At 41.0% G+C, this 18,872-nt stretch overlaps 1 protein-coding gene across 1 annotated transcript in view; it reads right to left on the reverse strand.

The window, feature by feature from the left end:
- Nucleotides 1–206: 206 nt before the first annotated feature.
- The window catches only part of LOC127031432 (formin-I-like), a 71,161-nt gene continuing 52,495 nt past the window's right edge, over nt 207–18,872 (reverse strand). Inside the window, exons 11-18 of the mRNA XM_050918197.1 lie at nt 16,632–16,722; nt 16,064–16,150; nt 13,141–13,293; nt 10,557–10,686; nt 10,415–10,447; nt 8,707–8,810; nt 6,999–7,082; nt 207–969 (exon numbers count right to left, since the gene is read on the reverse strand). Of these exons, the coding sequence (XP_050774154.1) occupies nt 865–969; nt 6,999–7,082; nt 8,707–8,810; nt 10,415–10,447; nt 10,557–10,686; nt 13,141–13,293; nt 16,064–16,150; nt 16,632–16,722 (787 nt within the window). The 3' untranslated portion in view covers nt 207–864. The remainder of the gene's footprint in view (nt 970–6,998; nt 7,083–8,706; nt 8,811–10,414; nt 10,448–10,556; nt 10,687–13,140; nt 13,294–16,063; nt 16,151–16,631; nt 16,723–18,872) is intronic.

Raw genomic sequence — 18,872 nt, forward strand, 5'->3', positions numbered from 1 at the left:
TGCTAACTATTCAAATTCAAAACCATAGTTTTCCCAACTAATGCACCCAAAGTGCTTTTCATGTTGAAAATCATGGATGATCTTCCCCAGGATCCGTTACTTAGATGCCTCTTGACAAGTTTTCATTCTGCTTTTCTGATGTACCCTGCCTGCCAACACAACTAAAATCTCAGATCTTCAGTCACTCCAATAGCATGTCACCTGAATCTACAACATTAGTCATGAAAAAAGCACAATTTTATTGTGCTGCTTTGTAAAAAAAAAAAAAAAAAGTATGCAGCCTTACACTCTTCTCATTATTCATTCTTAGTTGCCAGGCTGTAATAGATGCAGATGAACATGAATTTCTGCTAAACGTTTTCCTCTGTGGGTAAAGAGTCCACATTTCATTACAAAGCAGATGATACATTATTTAGTAAAATTACAGTAAGTAGAGTAAAAAATTAGAACACCACACAGTTATTCTTTCCTCGGGAGAACGTCATAAAATTCACTGAAAAGACTGAGTATCAAAGAAAAGTATTAAAAAGAGAATTTATAATATGCTGAGATTTTCTCCCCTCACAGTGTACAGACATTTCAGTGGATAAAATATTTTTGGCCCCCAAAATAGATGCATTGGTAAGAAAGTTAGAAACAAAACCAGGAAGATGCACATAGATAATCTGGGATTTTGAAGGTCAAATTTTAAAACCTTGTAAATGTATAGTATCTACTTTACCTATACCACACAGGGCAAAATTCAATCCTGCTCAGAGAGCAAGCACAATTTCTATATGCCATCTAAGTACCCCCAAAAGCTCTCAGTTCCATGGCACAAAATTTAAGAAAAAGTTATTTTCCTTTAACATTATATTGGTGACTTTATGACATAACGTCTGCAGAGACCTTCCTGAATTCCCTAATGAATGCAGAAATCCAGCCAAATAGCTCTTGAGAGTCTTGATCTGGTGATTCCCCAAATTTTACCTGTGAATTTGAAAGAGAAAAAATACTAAATATTTAACATTATCCAAGTAGCTTGAACAGCATCCTAGATTTTCATGATCAGTGCCCAAGATTAAATGCATTCATTATTATTGGTATTATGATTACAGGAACATCTAAAAGCCACAGTTGAGACCGGGGCTCCCTTCCACCAGACATTATGTAAATATACAATAACAGGTGGACCCTGCCACAAAGAGCTTAAAATCTAACATGACAAGTTAGAGAATGGAAGTATAATTATCCCAGTTTTACAGATGGGTAATACAGAACAAAGGGCTTCATCCTAAAACTTCCATTGACTTTAATGGTGTAGGATCAAGCCCAGAAAGATTAAATGACTTGCCCAAGGTGATACAAGCATCTTTGGCAGAGCTGGCAACTGAATCCAGATCTCCCACGTCTTAATACATTGCAGTTAGCTCAAGATTATCCTTTCCCTTAATTTAGTATTATTCTGTGGTTTCAATTCATACATCACCAAAATTCCAGATCCATCCACAAATCATCAGAACTGATCACTTGACCATAGTGACAACTGAGGGAAAAGAGATTAAATAACCACGGAAACTGAGTTATCCATCCCGCTGATTTTTTCCATGTCCCAACTGAGACATACACAGGGGGCAGTGTGGCTAAAATTATACAGCTGTTGCCGACGATTTGGCTAAATGTAGAACTTTGTGTTCCAGGGATAGCAATTTAACAGATTACACAATAACCACATTAAATGTTAAGACTATTTTTAATTCTATATTTTAATTAAATCAATTAGCTTATCCACAAAAAATAGAGCTGTTCATAAAAAGAGGGGGGAAATGGTGAAAAAAGGAAATCTTATCTTGTTTTTTATTTGAAAAAAAATCATTTTTTAAAAATTGACTAGCTCTAGATTTGGTAAAAACAGAAGAATAACTGAAAGTCTTATCTATAGTTTTCTTGATTATTTTTTCAAATTATGAAATTTCATCATAAATTTCAAAATTCAAATCACTTCAACCAGCTCAAATAAAAACAGCAAAGTTCTCAATGACTCTTGCTGAAACTGTTCTACTTTGTGTAAAATGCTTGAATAATCACTGTGAGGTACAAGAGGCAGAGAATGACTCTATAGCAGTGGTGAGCAACCTGCAGCCCGCAGGCCACATGTGGCCCATGAGGGTAAGCTGACTGTGGGCCACGAAACATGTTGCTGTTATTGACCATCCACAGGCCCAGCCCGCCGCAGCTCCCATTGGCCGGGAACAGTGAACCACGGCCACTGGGAGCTGCGGGGGGCCGTGCCTGCGGATGGTCAACGTCAGCAAAATGTCTAACAGCTCACAATCAGCTTATCCTCATGGGCCTGCGGGCTACAGGTTGCCCACCACTGCTCCACAGCCATGTGGTTAGGGCACTCACGTAGGTTGGTGGCAGAACTGGATTTCAGTCCCTGCTCTAATTAATTTTTAACTATTTGCAATAAACAGAACAGCTTCAGCAAGAGAGATTGATGGACACAAACTCTACAGTCTGGTGGTGAGGGTACTCTCCTGGGAGAAAGGGTTCAACTACCTGCTCCAGAGTGCGAATTCAAACCTGGGTCTCCCACCTCTGTTCCCTAACCACTGGGGTACTGAGTAGAGGCAGGAGTGTCATTACCTCGTCCTTTGTTTTCTTTCTCTAGCCCTTAATTTCCTTTCGTTAAAACAAAAACACAACTAGTTTGACACAGTTAGCTCAACTTGAAACTTTTTTATTTTGAGTCACCAGAAATCCTGAAAAAAATCAGTTTCAGTTAGATCAGAACCAAAATTTTTCTTCATTTTTTTTAGCTGCTAGCAAACTTAAAAATAAATAATAATAATAATCTTAATCTTCACATAGCTCTCTCCATGCTCCCATTGTCGTCTATAGCCCCAGCACCCTGGTCAGACTGCATCTCCTGAAATGTACCATATTCTCTAGCAGCACATCCTGGGAGCTGCTGGACCTGGTTCATCACAGGAGGCATAGTCCTGGTGCACAGAAGAAAATGGAGACATTTCTGCTTTGACCCAAATATTTCTGTTTTCAGGCATTTGGTTTTCTAATGAAAAATAAAAAATTAAAAAAATTCTGTGGAAAGCAGACACTCTGAGGCCTGGTCTAGACTGGGGGTGGGGGGGTCAATCTAAGTTATGCAACTTCAACTACATGAATAGCGTAGCTGAAGTCAACATACATAGACCTGCTCACCGCGGTGTCTTCACTGCGAGAGTCGACTGCTGCCACTCCCCCGTCAACTCTTCCTGCGCCTCTCAAGGCGGTGGAGTACAGGAGTCGACAGGAGAGCACTCAGGGGTCAATTTATTGCATCTAGACTAGACGTGATAAATCGACCCCCGGTGGATGAATCGCTATCCATCGATCCAGCGGGCAGTGTAGACATACCCTTAGAAGAATTTCATTTAATTAAAAACACAAATTCCACCCAAAAAAAAAGGGGGGAGGGAATTTTGACTATCTCTAGAGATAATCCACACAATGTGCAAACTATTAGAAAACAACAAGTCAAAGCAGACAGCCTATAAAAATCCAGAGCTAGGGATGGGATTCAAGGCTTAGATCAACTACAACCCTATATCAGTTCTCTGGCTTTAGGGCATATGATGGTTCTTAACTTTAAATCATTTACTGGGGTTTAATTAAGGAGGTTTGTCATCATTTTCAAGGGCAGTTCCTCAATGTCATCAATAAGTTAAGACCTTATAGTGCTAGAAATGGCTTTTCTAACAGATCAGGAGAAATCATAGAACTTGCTCAAAAGGTTCATAATAAGAGAAGTTTTAAAAGGCATTTTGTGATTCTTCAAGGCTTTATCTTGTCTATAACTGAGAGCAACAGTCCTCCCAAGACTGAATCACATTCTAGTAGTATTACAAGCTGCAACTGAAACAGAATGAATGATCTGAATAAGGAGATATTACTTGTTCAATTGATTAACAATTTCCTCTCTCTCTCTACTTTATCATTCCAATAATCAGATTCTATTTGCAACCATGGGTCTAGCATCTAGAGAAAAGGAGATGGACCACCCAAAACAATATTGGTTGGTATCGGCTCAGCAGTTTTAACACTGTGCTCCTAACTGCACCTCTTGGGAGCTGGAAGCCTTTGGTAGGCCTTTCTCAACACACCAGGAGTGTACCGTTATTTAAGCAATAATGAGTGAGGCATTTCCTAGGGCTAAGAGCCATCTGGGAGCAGTTGACAGCCCACAGCTACACCATGGGCAATTATCCCCAGTTTATCACAATATCACAGAAATGCTATGTGCTAAGGTCATTATTATTTCATTTCTACTTATGAAAGCAGTAAAGATAGATCTATGGGGGTCTATTTTATTGGCACCTGCAAGGTATTTCCAGAACATGTATCCCCTGTACTATTGCCTATGGGTGCTGTTCAGTTTATAGGATAGGATAGGATTCATGCAAACACACACAGTTGTCTGCTTGCTCTAGACCATGTCCTATAAACCCATGTTCCAGAATAGAACCCTCTAGAAAAGAGCACTCCTTTCTTTCTGTTTAAGGAATTTAAGCCAAAAATCACAATATTGAAATATAATTATAAAACCAAATCCTGAGGCACCTTCTGTCCACAAGACAGCTTGAAACCTGTGGGTCTCCTGAGAAAGGGGGACAAAGAGTTCCTATAGGGGATGATGGCTTATTGGTGCATGTGTATAGTGTAAATCCTGATGGTGGGGCTACAGAGCAGCAGTCCACATCGAGCAGCAGTTGGACTGGGTGACATGGTGCAGCTTCATGGGTAGACTGGCTGCAAGACAATTCTGTTTTGCAGCAATTTGCCAGGTTTCAAAATTTGTTTTCCTTTGGCACTGGAACAAAACCAAATTCCTTTGAATGCTTTTGCAAAAATGGAATGTGTCAAAATGTCTGTTTTCCAACCAAAACTTGGGTTTTTCAATTCAAGGAGGTGCATGTCATGCTGTGTAAGGCATGGACCTGGAAAACCTAGGTAGAAGACCCAGGTGCAAGTCCTTGCTCTTCCTGATTCTGAGCAGTTTTCCATCCCAGATCACTCTGAAGCAAGCAGAGCAAAGACTTGAATCTAGCTTTTTCACCTCGCAGACCAGTGGCCCTAAGCACCAGGCTATAGTCTCAGAGTTGCTGTTGCTGCAATTTCACTGAAAATGTTCTGACCAGCTCTATCCATGAGTGACCCAAGCCCTAGTTCTGAGTTGAGGATAAGGATCCTTTCCTACTTCCCCCACTTCTCTACTGTTTTCTTTTTATACAGTCTTTGGTTGCAGGCTCAGGATAAGATCCTTAGTGTATATCCTGTAGTTCACATTTGGCTTGTTACACTAGGTTGAGGCTGTTCTGTTTTTCAAAAGCAACAAGAGACACCAAGGAATCTTTGTACTCTGTTATAATGTTATTGCTAGTAAAACATTACTAGTTACATTTTCCTGGTCAAACATCTCTTTAATCTTCTGCTGATGCTCAGACAGGGTCCCTCAAGGTCACCCAAATGTCATCATATTTTGTAGTATTTTCCCTACCACCACGTTGAACAACAAGAAGAAACATACTTTTAGTGTTAACTATTTTTATGCAACCAATTTTTTTAAAACAAAAAAGATTTAGAGGTGTTGGCCTGGTGCTCTGAGCACAGGACTGGGAACAAGATCTTATTGTTCCCGCTGTTAAGACTGACCTGTCTGTGCAATTCATTGAGGCTGGCACTTTTTAAAAAAAATCTTGTAATGTTATCACTCAATCAGTGTGAGCAAATGGTGGGAGTGCTACTGTAGGCTGGCTGCAGGTGTTTCTACCATTGTCCTCTAACCATGCTTGGAGCAAGTCCAGCAGTCTTGGTGGTAAAAATGTTAGCATGTAGTCACCAGTTTTCCTACTGCTGCTCCATTGGCCTGAGTGGTTAGCCAATATTCAGGGACTCACTTGGCTGATAATTGATAAGAGTCAGATATTTCTTTGGGGCAAGCCTGTTTATTTACAAATGAATGCACACAAAGTGCTGGTTCCCTGACAGAGTAGGAACAATCAGGAGGCAGTTTCCTTGTTCAGAAATCCAAGCTTGATTTCCAGCCAGTCCTGTGCCCAAGAAGCTCCATCTCTACTCCCTCTCAGGACACATCGCCTGCTTCTCTCATGTTCTCTTGGCTTCCTCTCTCTCACTACACACATGCACACCCCTGCAATTATCAGTCCCAGGGAACCCTCTGGGCCCACACAGTCCTGCCTCTGTCCTCAGCTTGCATGCAGTCTAGTGCCTTGGACTGTGGCTTCTATTGTTTCAGCTATCACTAAGAAAAGGGCATTTAATTGCTTCCTCATTTCACCTGAATGAAAGGCACCTGGCATGCTCAGCTTGTGAGATCTGTGATAGCTCACAGATCAAAGATGTTTTCAGGCAGCCATTGAAATAACCTCCAGCATAACACCGCTATTGCTGAGCCAGTGATACTACGATGCCAGGAGATTTTTTTAATGTCATTGTGGACAAAGCTTTAGAGTTTCTGCCTCAGTTTCCTCTCCTGGACAATTGGGATAACAGCCTGATGTACTTCATGTGAGTGTTATGACTTAAATTTTAGAAAGACCTTGAAGATGAAAAGTCAATGCAAATGCTAAATATGTATTCATTTTGTTTACCATGAGCCCTGTTTGTTATATAATAATGGTTTGAATTTTGAAGGTGAGCACCTGCATTTCCTGTTGTCATCAATAGTAGCTGGAGGTGCATAGCGCCAGTGAAACTCAGGCTATAAACCCTCAGAAAAAAGAAATGGCAAATGCTTATTCAAATCATTCTGCCACTGATCTATACACAATGTGGGATATGGTATTTCTTACCAGAGTTATACCTAAATCTATATGTACTGAGGGAAGTATATCTAAAACATGTGTGAGCTCCATTTATGGAAGTTTGTGCATTTTTAGAAAACAGCTTTTAAAAAATGTAGATTTCTTTCAACTATGTTTTAATATAATATGTACCAGTGTGTCAGTGTAGAGCTTCTTCATTTCATCACATCTTTTTGACAATCGGGAAAGATGTCCTTCATACTCCTGAATTAGATCCTGTAATAAATTTAAAAAACCCACAGTGTTGAGTAGCAACAAGGATCCAGTATGAAAGCAATACTCGACAGCAGTCAGATGATTTACTGATAACAAAAAAGAGAATGCAGGTCAAATTTTCCATGTGCCACCAAGACTGTGAGACGTGCAAAATACAAGCCTACTCACAATCTTCTGCATTTCCATACAAATATCAGATTAACAAAGCCAATAAGAGAGTTTCAGAATTTGAGAGCTCTCAGGAGTTTGTTCACTGAGATGACTTAAATCTATTAAAAACAATGAAAGTAAAAAATGCAAATTAAAAATTGTTGGGTCTTTGAGCTTTACTAGCCACTGTGCATGTGCACCTGCATGCACTGTTGTTGCATTCTAACACTTGTCCATACAGGATTTAGTGCATCAAAAACACATGGCTTATGTTGCACATACCTATATCCAAGTTACCTGCTGGAAATAACGCTACAGAAATCTAAATTTCAAAACTGGGGATGTTTCTGAACAGCTGTTCTCTTCCAATTAGTCTTATTAAAACCATGTATATTATTACAATAGCTTAGTACTCATCAATGACTAAAAGATGACACTCCAATCTGCCCAGTCTTAGGGATAGCATGTGGTTACATTGCTTCTGGAGAAGCCAGTGGCATGGGAAATCAGTCTCTCTGCCAGTCTCCCTGCTGTTTGGGGACAGAGTAAACTCTGCCAAGTCTATTCCTGGAGTAGTGTACTTTCTACTATGCCAGAACAGCTCTGACACTATGTGCATTGTGAGGGAGGAGGAGGGCTCTGCCACCACACCCTACCCAACTGCATGGGGAAGGGACGTAGCAGCTCTGTGAAGCCTCTTCATTAAAACTAAAATGTTTTGGGAAGGTTTCTCAGGCCCAGGATGGAATTTCTAGTCAGAAAAGAGAGCCCTCTGTGAGCATAATCAATAGTCAGGCGGTTCCCACACTCACCAGCAATGTGGGAGACTCAGGTTCAAACACCTACCCTGCTGGATTAGGAGTAGGGTCTTGAATCTGGGTTCAACACATCCCAGGTGAGTGTCCTGGGCACCAACCTATCAGCTATTCCCCTTCCTTCTCTCATGATAGGACAAGAAGCAATGGGCTTAAATTGCAGCAAAGGAGGTTTAGGTTGGACATTAGGAAAACTTCCTGACTGTCAAGGTGGTTAAGCACTCAAATAAATTGCCTAAGGAGGTTGTGGAATCTCCATCATTGGAGACTTTTAAGAGCAGGTTAGACAAACACCTGTCAGAGACGGTCTATCTAATACTTAGTCCTGCCAAGAGTGCAGGGGACTGGACTAGATGGCCTCTTGAGGTCCCTTCCAATCCTATGATTCTCTGTATTTTTGCAAAAAGTTTTCACAAGGCCTCATTTTTGTTCTGCATCAGAACAAAACCAGATTCTGAGATCTCAAGAATTTTTGTGGAACAGAAATGTTGGTTTCCAGCCAGCACTAGTAAGTAGATATCACAGAGACATAACCATCAGTTTGTATCCTATTACACCCTGCGTCAGCTGGAAAGTCAGGTTATATTGAGCCCTAACCAAGTAGAATACATTACTCATCAGCGATCTCCAGTCTAAAATAAAGTTCTTGTAAATGTTACCTTTAGTTCCTTGTAGAACTGAGACTCTTGAGTTGTTGCCTTGATAGTCTTGGACTTGATAAACTTTCTGTACTGAATAACATTTTCCAATTCTTTCTTTAACACTAATCACAAAACAGAGAGGAATTGACACATTTCAAGAACTTCAGTAACAAACACTCATTAAGTTGTGTAAAGGCCTGCTAGGCCTCACAGAAAATCATACAAACTTGAACCTTCAGATCCATAGCACTGGCTGCTACCAGTTGAGCTATAGGACTAACTGCAGCAGATGGCAGCAAGAGAAAGCTATTATCTCAGAGGTGGGGTGGACCACTAGATCTGGGTACTGAGTTCCAGAGGGCTGATTAGGAATGTAGTCCAGCCCTGTTTCTCCTCTACTCCAGGAGTTGGGGGAGCTTCTGCCTTATGTGATGCCCCCAAGAGGTAGGACTGGCCCCTGGGGCTGCAGGCTGGGTATGGGATTGGTTGAGTGAGGAGTTTGACCCATCTCTCTTTCTTCTCCCTCCACCTTGGGAATTGGGGAGCTACATCTGGTGCCGCTAGAGGGAAGGGGAATGCATCATGTGATGGGTTCAGTTGATGGGTGAGCCCAGTCCAATTCTCTTTCTCCCATCCCGCAACACTAGAGATAATCTGGCAGCTCCTAGTAGTTCCAAGTACATAGTGTCTGTTGTTGCAGATTTGGCCATGGCAGCATGAGCCTGGCCTTAGAATAGCCAGTGAATTGGGCAGGCTGCCAAAATGCTCCCAAGGAACACAAGTGACAGAAGGGAAATAGTGATTTTTAATAGTTTATAGCTCAGCAAAATCTGAATGAAATTTCATGGGATGAGCTAAAAAGGCACTTCAATAACCCAGGGGGTGTATGCCTGATCAAACGATCGGTGCAAACAGAAGCGTAGAGCTTCTCTGAGAAAAGCATAGAGTTTCTCCATCCTTCATAAAAATGGGAATCTAAATATAGGGGTCACTACCAGCTCCCCCTGTAGTCAGTGCTTCTGTCATTTTGCCTAGCATAGAAGATGGACTTCTTGGTCAACAGTTCCAATGATCATCCATAGCATACTTTTTAAACAGTAGATTGAACATTTGTAAACGTCCTGATTCTGATAAAATTGAAATACATTTGTATTTGTTTTTTATGCCTTTGTTGCTCTACCGGGGCAAATCCAAAGCCCATTCACTTCAATGGTCCTCACACCCTTTACATCTAGCCCCAAATTCCTTCAAAACCCTCCCAATTGCTATCTTATATTTGACCTCTCAGTTTTGCTCCTTTCTACCAGCTTCAGTAGCGGTGCATTTACACTTACTAAAGATACTGGTTTAGCTCAAATGGCTTCTTGAACTTCATTACTTAACTATATTGAGTTTTCCCTTGCTTTTCTTGCATGCCTTCTGTGACTCTCCTAGAAATAATTTTGATAGAGCATCTGTATCTCTTAACATCTGAGTTTAAGGCAAACTTAATGGATTTTGCTATTATCAGACAGTATATTTTGATAGATCATTTCTAAACCATATGGACACATAAATATTTCTTTTTAAAATTCCACATGATACTTATATATAGCCATGGCAACCTTTTACCTCAATATTTTGAACCTCTTTACAAACTACAAAATAATTGCAATGAAAACCTGTTTTGAGTGACTGCACAATGTATGAAAGTCTTTCTGTGAATTTAGAAAACGTATTTACATACCATCAACTTCAGCACGGAGACCTTTGATGGAAGCTGGAAAGAAACAGAGTGGGAGATTGGAGGGAGGAAAAAAATGTTAATAAAAATTATGCACATAATGTGAAGATGGGGACTTTTGCAAAAGGTTTTTTTATTCTATTACCACCAGGAACAGCTTCAAATTCTGTCAACTCCTGAGAAAATTTAGCCAAATCAGGCTCATGTAAGATGATCTGTTCCACAAGGGCATGAAGCAAGGTGATCTTCCTCTCCTTACCCCGCAGCAGCGATAACTACAAATAGAATACAGCAATAAATTGACAGTCTAGGTTATTAGACATTTTTAAAAAATTGGAACAGCAGGGATGTTGATAGCTCCTAGGTAAATTTGACAGAAATAGAAAATACAATGGAATTAAACTTTTCTCTTTTCAATCTGCCAACCTACATACATTTCTGCTTAAAATTAACTTTGCATTTTCTCAGGTCCTTTATTGTTCCTTTGCAATGTCTCATTTTTCTTTTTTAAAACTTAAGATATCTTAATTGACTGCAATTGATTCTGCATCTCCAAATATACTCCTGCCCTGGGTCCCATTTAAAAGCATTATGTGGTGTTCATGTAGACAGTAAGGTTCCTTAATAGAATCTGGGGAGATGCTTTGTGTCAGAAAATGATTTTGAACATATTTTTCTTTATAAAAGATGTGGCATTACAGTACTTATAAAAAAAATTACTGTCTCATAACTGTCACTCGCATTATAAATTACACACACACACACTAAAGTCTCCTGTGGGAAAAGAAATCCGAATAATTTAAAAAAAAACACCTCTCTTCTATTTACAGATGAGGCATAATCTGATAATATTCTTAAAAGGTTCAAAGCATCCTACAGAATATGAATTGAATTCTCAGTTCTGGGATCAGACCAGATTCCGTTATTGCTAAGTGGCGTGAGGAAGCAGGTGTATGGACAGGAACTGTGCTCAATGGCAACATTTTCTGCTGGCAAATTTTGATGAAGCAGGGAAAAATGTGACAGAAAAGTTAGTTAAGAGATTGTTTGAAACTAAGGGCTAAATTATGGTTGTCCCAAGGCAAGTGTGGCAAGTGCATAGGATTGATATGGCTGTATAGGGTTAATGTGCCTAGCGGAGCCAGTTGGGCACTAAATTGGCCAGCAGCTTTAAGCAGCCCAGAATGGATATATGAGAATGGACAGCCTGGTGAGCTGTGCTGGGGGGACTGAATCCTTTGCCTTTGCAGGTACCACCCCCAGCCCTCACACAGCTCTGCCGCACCTGGCAGCTTTCCCACAGCCCTCAGTTTAAAAAATCCTCTAGAACCTTTGTAATGTTACATGCCAGCAGTCTGGTGCATTTTGGTTTAGGTGGAGCCCATCCTTCCTGCATAGGTTTCCTCTTTCCCAAAAGGTTCAAGGTTCCCCAGTTCTTGATGAACCTAAAACCCTCCTCCCTGCACCTTTGTCTCATCCACACACTGAGACCCTGCAGTTCTCTCTCTCTTCCTGCCTCTGCATGTGGGCCATTTCAGAGAATGCAGCCATGGAGGCTGTGAAACAGGAGTGCTGCAGCTGCAGAGGTTCAGACTAAGGGGGTGGTAAGTCCACATGGCCTACCCTGTGCACAGGGCCGGCTCCAGGATTTTTGCCACCCCAAGCAGCAAAAACAACAACAATAACAAAAAGCAGCAATCACAACCGGCGGCAGTTCCACTGCGCCGCTTTCTTCTTCAGCGGCAGGTCCTTCCCTCCGAGAGGGACTGAGGGACCCATCACCAAATTGCCGCCCCTTCCCCTTGGCTGCCCCAAGCACCTGCTTGCTGAGCTGTTGCCTGGAGCCAGCCCTGCCTGTGCAGGAAGAGTCAGACCCTTGGAGGTCTGGCACACTGAAGGGGTTCCTCCTAGAGACTATTACAAAGCTATGGGCATAGAACCGATCCTGTGGATCTTTGACAGGCTGTCTGACTGCAGGTGGTCACACTCTATTGTGTCCCTGAAAGTCTCCTCTACGTAACTGTCTGTCTCCCTTAGCTCCTCCAGTGCAGCCACTCTGGCCTCAAGAGCCCATACTGTCTCTCTGAGGGCCATGAGGTGCTTGTACCATATATTCACCTATGCCACCAGCCTCTGAGGAAGGTAATTGTACATGCTGAATTGAGGGCAATAAACTAGATAGCCCCCACTCTGCTCCTGAGCTTCTGTCTGCATTATTTTTACTCTTGCAGGTTTTTTTGCTGGGGAGAGTTATTGGCCTAAGTTTAGAGTATGTTTGTTAGATGTATGGGAAGGGGAGAGTTCTCTCTCCCCTCCCTCTTTCTTCCTTCCTGTGATTCTTTTCTGGCACCCATCTAGTACTTAGGTTATAGTCCCTTAGCCTCCTCCTCTGCGGCTAAGAACTCAGCAGCCAAACTTTCTTTACCTTGTTAGCTCACTCTGTCTTATGCACTCTCACTCGAGCTTTCTAAACTCCCAGGCTTGTTAAACTGCTGCACTCCCTGAGTTGGCCCTGCCCCCTTGTCAAGGGATCCGGAAGGGGTTATGGATCAAGGGACAGCAGACTACAGCCTTGTTAATAAGCTCTCAAAGGTTAATGACAATTAGTTACCCCATTTTTAAACTCAACTGTGCTTGCCCACGCTAAAGGAAAACCATGTTTAACATTATGTTAGTTAATATGCGCTGTAACAGAGTGTTTTCAATGCTAGGAAAAAGTGTTAATTCACTTTGGTCAAAGAAGACAATTGAAATCCTTTAGCCATCTCTCTTCCAGCCTTTTCATTTAAGTAGTTCCCAATGGCTAAGATGTACTCCAACACAGCAACAAATTTCTGGCTGGCTTGCAGCTCTTTGCACGCTCGAATCTTCTGGTTTATTAGCTGAAACACAAGAGCCTGACTTCAGTTCAACTGGAAGGTGTGAGTACAATGAGGTCATCATCTCTCTCTCTTTGATAGGTCTAACTGTTCCTAGCTGAAGTACACAAGCTATAGTTTAGCTGTTGTAGGCCTGTCTTTCCATTAATTTCTCTTGGAGAACAGGCCAGAGGTTCTCATGAACCCCTTGTTAAAATTCTGCCATCAAGATAAAAGGAGTGTTGGCACAATTTCCTTGCTTCTGATGAGGACATGCCCTTCCTTAATTCTGCCAAATTATCCATGCCAGAAAGGATTTATCCCTAGTCTCACAAAAATGCCATGAAGAGCAAATATTCTGCTATTGGAATATACCAGATTGCACCAACTATCAGGGGAAATGGATAGCCTAGAGCCCAGAAGAATGTCTATATCCTTCACCTCACTCCTGCCCATTTCTAGGTATACCAGCTAAGCACTGTGCTATCTTATCAAAATACTCCAGACATTTTTTTTCCAGGAACAAACTTCATCATTTCCAGCAATCAAACTTAATATCACTGTTTGCCCAGTGAGGCTGCCTTCTTTCTACGGTTAGGGATAAGAGAGCCTTTTTAAAAATAGGAAAAACAAGTGAATAAATTCTCCAGTGCCTCATGCTTCTTGTGTGCAAGATACAAAGCATACAAAGTTTGTAGGAAGGGGGGGAAACCCTTGTTAAAATATTGGCTGTACATCAGAGTCAGGCACTGTAGTAAAGTATATTGATAATACACTACTACTTTATGTAGAAATCCTACACATTACACACCTATGTTATTCAGCCCAAGTAATAAGATACCTAGGGAACTAATATACTGTGCAGTGAGTAATAAATCACCCTTGATTGTAGTATAACTGCAAAGCAATCATTATACCACATTCCCCAAATATTCATGGTTATTTGGTTTCAGTGTGGGATGGCAGGAGTGTAACTGAGCTAGACAGGGTCAGATGTGTGTGTATCATCAGTGTTCTCTCTCTACTCTTGGTCTGAATTGTGCTCAGTGTTACCATGGTTTTAATTAGAGCTAGGGTTGCCAACCCTCCAGGACTGTCCTAGAGTCTCCAGGAATTAAAGATGATGTCATGTTGATGGAACCTCCAGTAATACATGCAACCCTAATTAGAGTTGACGGGGGACGACAATTCCATTTTGTGGCAACTTTCATTTGTTTTCACTGCAATGCAGAATGAAAACAAAATCTTTTGAACATTTTTGCAAAAAACAAGTTTGCCAAAATGTCCATTTTCAGCTCAAAATGTATGTGCAGCTTGATGGTTAGGGCTCAGGCCCGGGAAGATGCAGGTTCCAGCATCTGCTGTAGCATGGAGGCTTTTTTCCTTAGCTTACTCTGAATCAGAAAGAGCAAGGACTTGAACTTGCGTATTCCACTGCTTTGGCCAGTACTCTAACTAGGCCAGGGAGTCTCAAACTTCATCGCACCGCAACCCCCATCTGACAACAAAAATTACTACACAACCCTAGGAGGGGGACTGAAGCCTGAGCCCACCCAAGCCCTACTGCCCTTGTGAGGAGAAGCTTTGACTTGGGCTTTGGCCCTGGATGGTGAGACTCAGGCTTCAGCCTCGGGCAGTTGGACTTGACTTTCAGCTTCAACCCAAGCCCCAGCAAGTCTAGCACCAGCCTTGGTGACCCCATTGAAACAGGGTCGCAATCCACTTTGGGTTCCCAACCCACAGTCTGAGAATCACTGAACTAGGCTATAGAGTCAGCGAGTACCTAGCTCTGAGTGTGTGTGCGTGTGTGTGTGTGTGTGTCTCTCTCTCTCTCATCAAAACCAATACATCTCTGTGAAACATTTTTATTTCACCAAATTGTCCCAACCAGCTCTAGTTTTAATGTCATTTCTGCAGCTATAGGGGCAAGAAGCCCTGGAACGCAAGAACAGATTTAAATTAACAAGGGAGCACTTCTCCTGCTTGCTGGCCAATGGGAGATGGAGAACCTGAAGAGGCGTGTGAGGGGGGGGCCCAACCCAACCATCACAGGCATATACTCTCCCCTTGCCACTCTACTCTGGGCTGTCCTTCCCACTGCCAGTCCGATCAACACCAAGGTGAGACAGAGGAGGTAGCATTTAAAAAAAAATACTACAGTATTTTACCATAGCAGCTCCCCAAACACTGCAATGTCACTAATAGATGCTGTTCTAGTTCAGGCTTTTTTTGGAGGGGAGACTATTATTGTAGACTACTGTGGCTTTTTAAAAAAAAAAAAAGAAGAAGATTCACCCATCTAGTGCCTTAAAAATTTATTCCAGGCAAAATGTCAGCTGTGCTGATTGGTTTAAACTGTGTCTCGTGTCACTCCTGAGGTCCTGCATTCTGCAGGTGGCACTGTGTTAATAAATGACCTCAAGTTTTGGCTTATCCTAGGGTATTTTAAACACATCAGCAGGTAGTACATATTGTATTTCAAATCTAGCCCATCTCTAATTTAGTTTCATACTAGTTTCAACTCCCTTGGCTATAAAAACCATGAGCCATATAGATCAAAACCTTTTTGCACATTGCTTTTGAATAATGCAGTGAAATGACATCTTATACATCAGACTGTCTGCATTATTACAATATGAGCTGTCAACATTATGGCTGGTGAACTGTTTTCCCATCGAAAAGCTCACCTCACATACACCGACTTTTAAAATTTGCATCAAAGACATCTGGTGCTTTAATATGTAACTGGTGGATTTGAGTTAAACGCCAACCATAAGCAAGTCATGTCACTTACAGGCTCCAGATCGCCCATGCACACGGGAAGTTCTCGTATCGTAAGCAAAAGATCCAATCTTTGGCCTAAATGAGGAATTTTACACATCTGCATAGAACAAGGTGGAATCTGAATCAATTGTGAAATGATCATCCAGCAAATACTGTGTTCATCAAACATGTACTTTTAATAATGGGTTTGCCAATTCAGACATAGGCACAGATCTTTATAGTGCTATTCTCATGTATTAATTTTACACTACCCCTTAAAAATTTAGTCACGCAATTGCACACATAAGGAGCATGTGCAAATTAAGCACAGAGATACACACACATTTGGGGCCAGATGTCATTAAAAGCAATGACACTGACCTCTTGGGAATAAGAATGGGAGGATCATAAGATTTGCTTAACTTTTCTCCATATACTCTCCTCCTGAGTGCCCCTCCATATCCCTGGCTGGGATTAGAAATATAAATGCCAAAATATCATAGGAAGGGCAGTTTCTTGAAGTGTTTTAACCCATGCTGGAAAAGAGAATCCCAGAAATCTCATGTGACATGTTTTTAATGACTGCTACATTTGCTTACCTCTAGCATAAACTGATCAACAACATGCAGCTCTGAAGGAGATCCCTTGAAGGACTGATACATTTCTAAATCTTTTGGAGTTGGCAGATATCTGAAAAATAATGAATGAAAATAAGACACTCTCTTTCCCAGAAAAATATTGTATTATGATGCAGTTTGTCCATTCCATATATTGCACCTCTGGTACTGTGTATTATATTCTACTTGTTCTGTTTCAGATTATTTAGTAACGATACTTTCCCCAGAGTTCAATCTAACTGCAGGAGAAGCTAACAATAAGTGGCCACAGTAATGAGTACAGTAATCAATATCTGGTTATCACAGTAATCAGTTAAACACATACATGTGGCCTGGGAAATAATAATAATATGCAGTACTCAAGCAGTGGCTTTTCATTTGTAGATCTGAAAGCACTTTACAAAGGGGGGTAGGTAGAATTATCCCTGTTTTACAAATCGGGAAACTGAGGCACAAAGACATTAATATCAAAAAAATTTTAAAAGTGACCACTAATTTTTGGCATCTCCACTTGGTGGCACCCAGTTTGAGATACCTAGGGTCTGATTTTCAGAGGTGCTGAGCATCTGCAGAAACTTCTGAAGTCAAGTGAAGTTGTGGGTGCTCAGCAGTTATGAAAAATCATGCCTTAGGTGTCTCAAGCTGGACACTAAAAAATGGCATATACTTCTGAAAATTCTGGTCCATGTGACCTCTCAAAGGTCTCCCTCATAACACTGCTTAGAATAATCAAACTCACTATAGAGACAGGTGCAAATCCTTGTGTTTTGCTACTGATTTCAAAACATGAATAGAGAATTCACTCACAGAAATAAGGAATGGTTTCTGAATCAAAATAACGCTTATGTTTGTCCAATAATATTCATCTAGTTCCTCAATGCAATTGGTTGCAATTAATTTATTTCATATTTACACCAAACTAAAAGCAGAATTTTGTCCACTGGCCATGACCTTAACATTTTAATGTTGCATTTAGCTGTAAAATTTTGTGAATTTTCCTTTGGACAGTAGGATTTGGATTTCCCATTGATGTTTATATACTGTAACATTTCTGTAATACAGGAATGCTTCAGAAAAAGTTTCCTGACTCATTGTAAATGTGTACAGTATTTAGATTCCTGTTTTCCTAAATAATTTGGGCCAAGTTTTCAAAAGTTCCCATTTCAGCACCCAGATGTAGTGGGCAAATTCTCAGAAATGATAATTTTCTTGCAGTTTCTGTTGTTCTGAGTCCAGTGTTCTGAAGAGAAACTGCTAGGTACCGAACACTTTTGAAAATCTGCCCCCTTCATTTAGGTGTTTAAACGGGAACTGAAGGACACAGAGCCTTTTTGAAAACCGGCCCTTGATTCTGAAATATGTATTGTCTGTTCAGTAACATTTTGAAATCTGTTTCATATACAGAGAAAAAAGCTCTCAAACTCTTGCTGAAATTTGTAACTCTATTAGACTCTGACAATACATTAGCACAGAACAGAACACCTGCCCTCCTATAGAATCTAACATTACATGCAATTGCATCTGTTAATGCTTCCCTCAACATCATCACTATACAAAAGAGCATTTTGAAATCTTGAAAAAAATCCTCTTCCATTTTATATCATTGCTTAATAGGCTAGAACCCCAGCTAGTGTAAATCAGTGTAGCACCCCTAACTTCAATGGAGCTGAACTGATTTAAATCAGCTGAAGACGCTGGTGTAAATATAGCGTGGTGTCTTGAGGTCTGAACACTGGGTATATATTCAGGGATTATACGTGTTTGCAAATACAGGGTAGGTCTACAGCAAGGGCATTGTTTAATATCCAGGGTCATGGGGATTGTTTAATATCTGAGTTATTCCTGATAAAAATGCTCCCTGAAAACCCTCCTTTAATTTCAATGAGAGTTCCCATAACTAGTGCTTTCTCTCCTAAGAGAGAGTTTACATTAGTTGCCACCTGCAAGTAGGGTTGAACTTGTTCTATGCACTCTGCCAGATTATGTGACCAGCAGCATTTGTTCATTCCTGTTAGCTCCACCCACTTGTTTGCTTGTATTAACAAAGTATTTCAGGAGAGTTAATTCTTGGTCAGCATGTACTTTGGTCAGGATAGTTAGGAACTAGAGAATAAGGTCACTTTTTGAAACCAAGGCTTTGGAGTCAGATCCTCTGCTGGTGTAAATCAGCATAGCTCCCTTAACTTCCACGGAGGTAGGCTACTTTTCACCAGCTGAGAATCT

This window comes from Gopherus flavomarginatus, chromosome 11 (genome assembly GCF_025201925.1).
Source record: "Gopherus flavomarginatus isolate rGopFla2 chromosome 11, rGopFla2.mat.asm, whole genome shotgun sequence".
In the NCBI taxonomy this organism is placed as follows: Eukaryota; Metazoa; Chordata; order Testudines; family Testudinidae; genus Gopherus; species Gopherus flavomarginatus.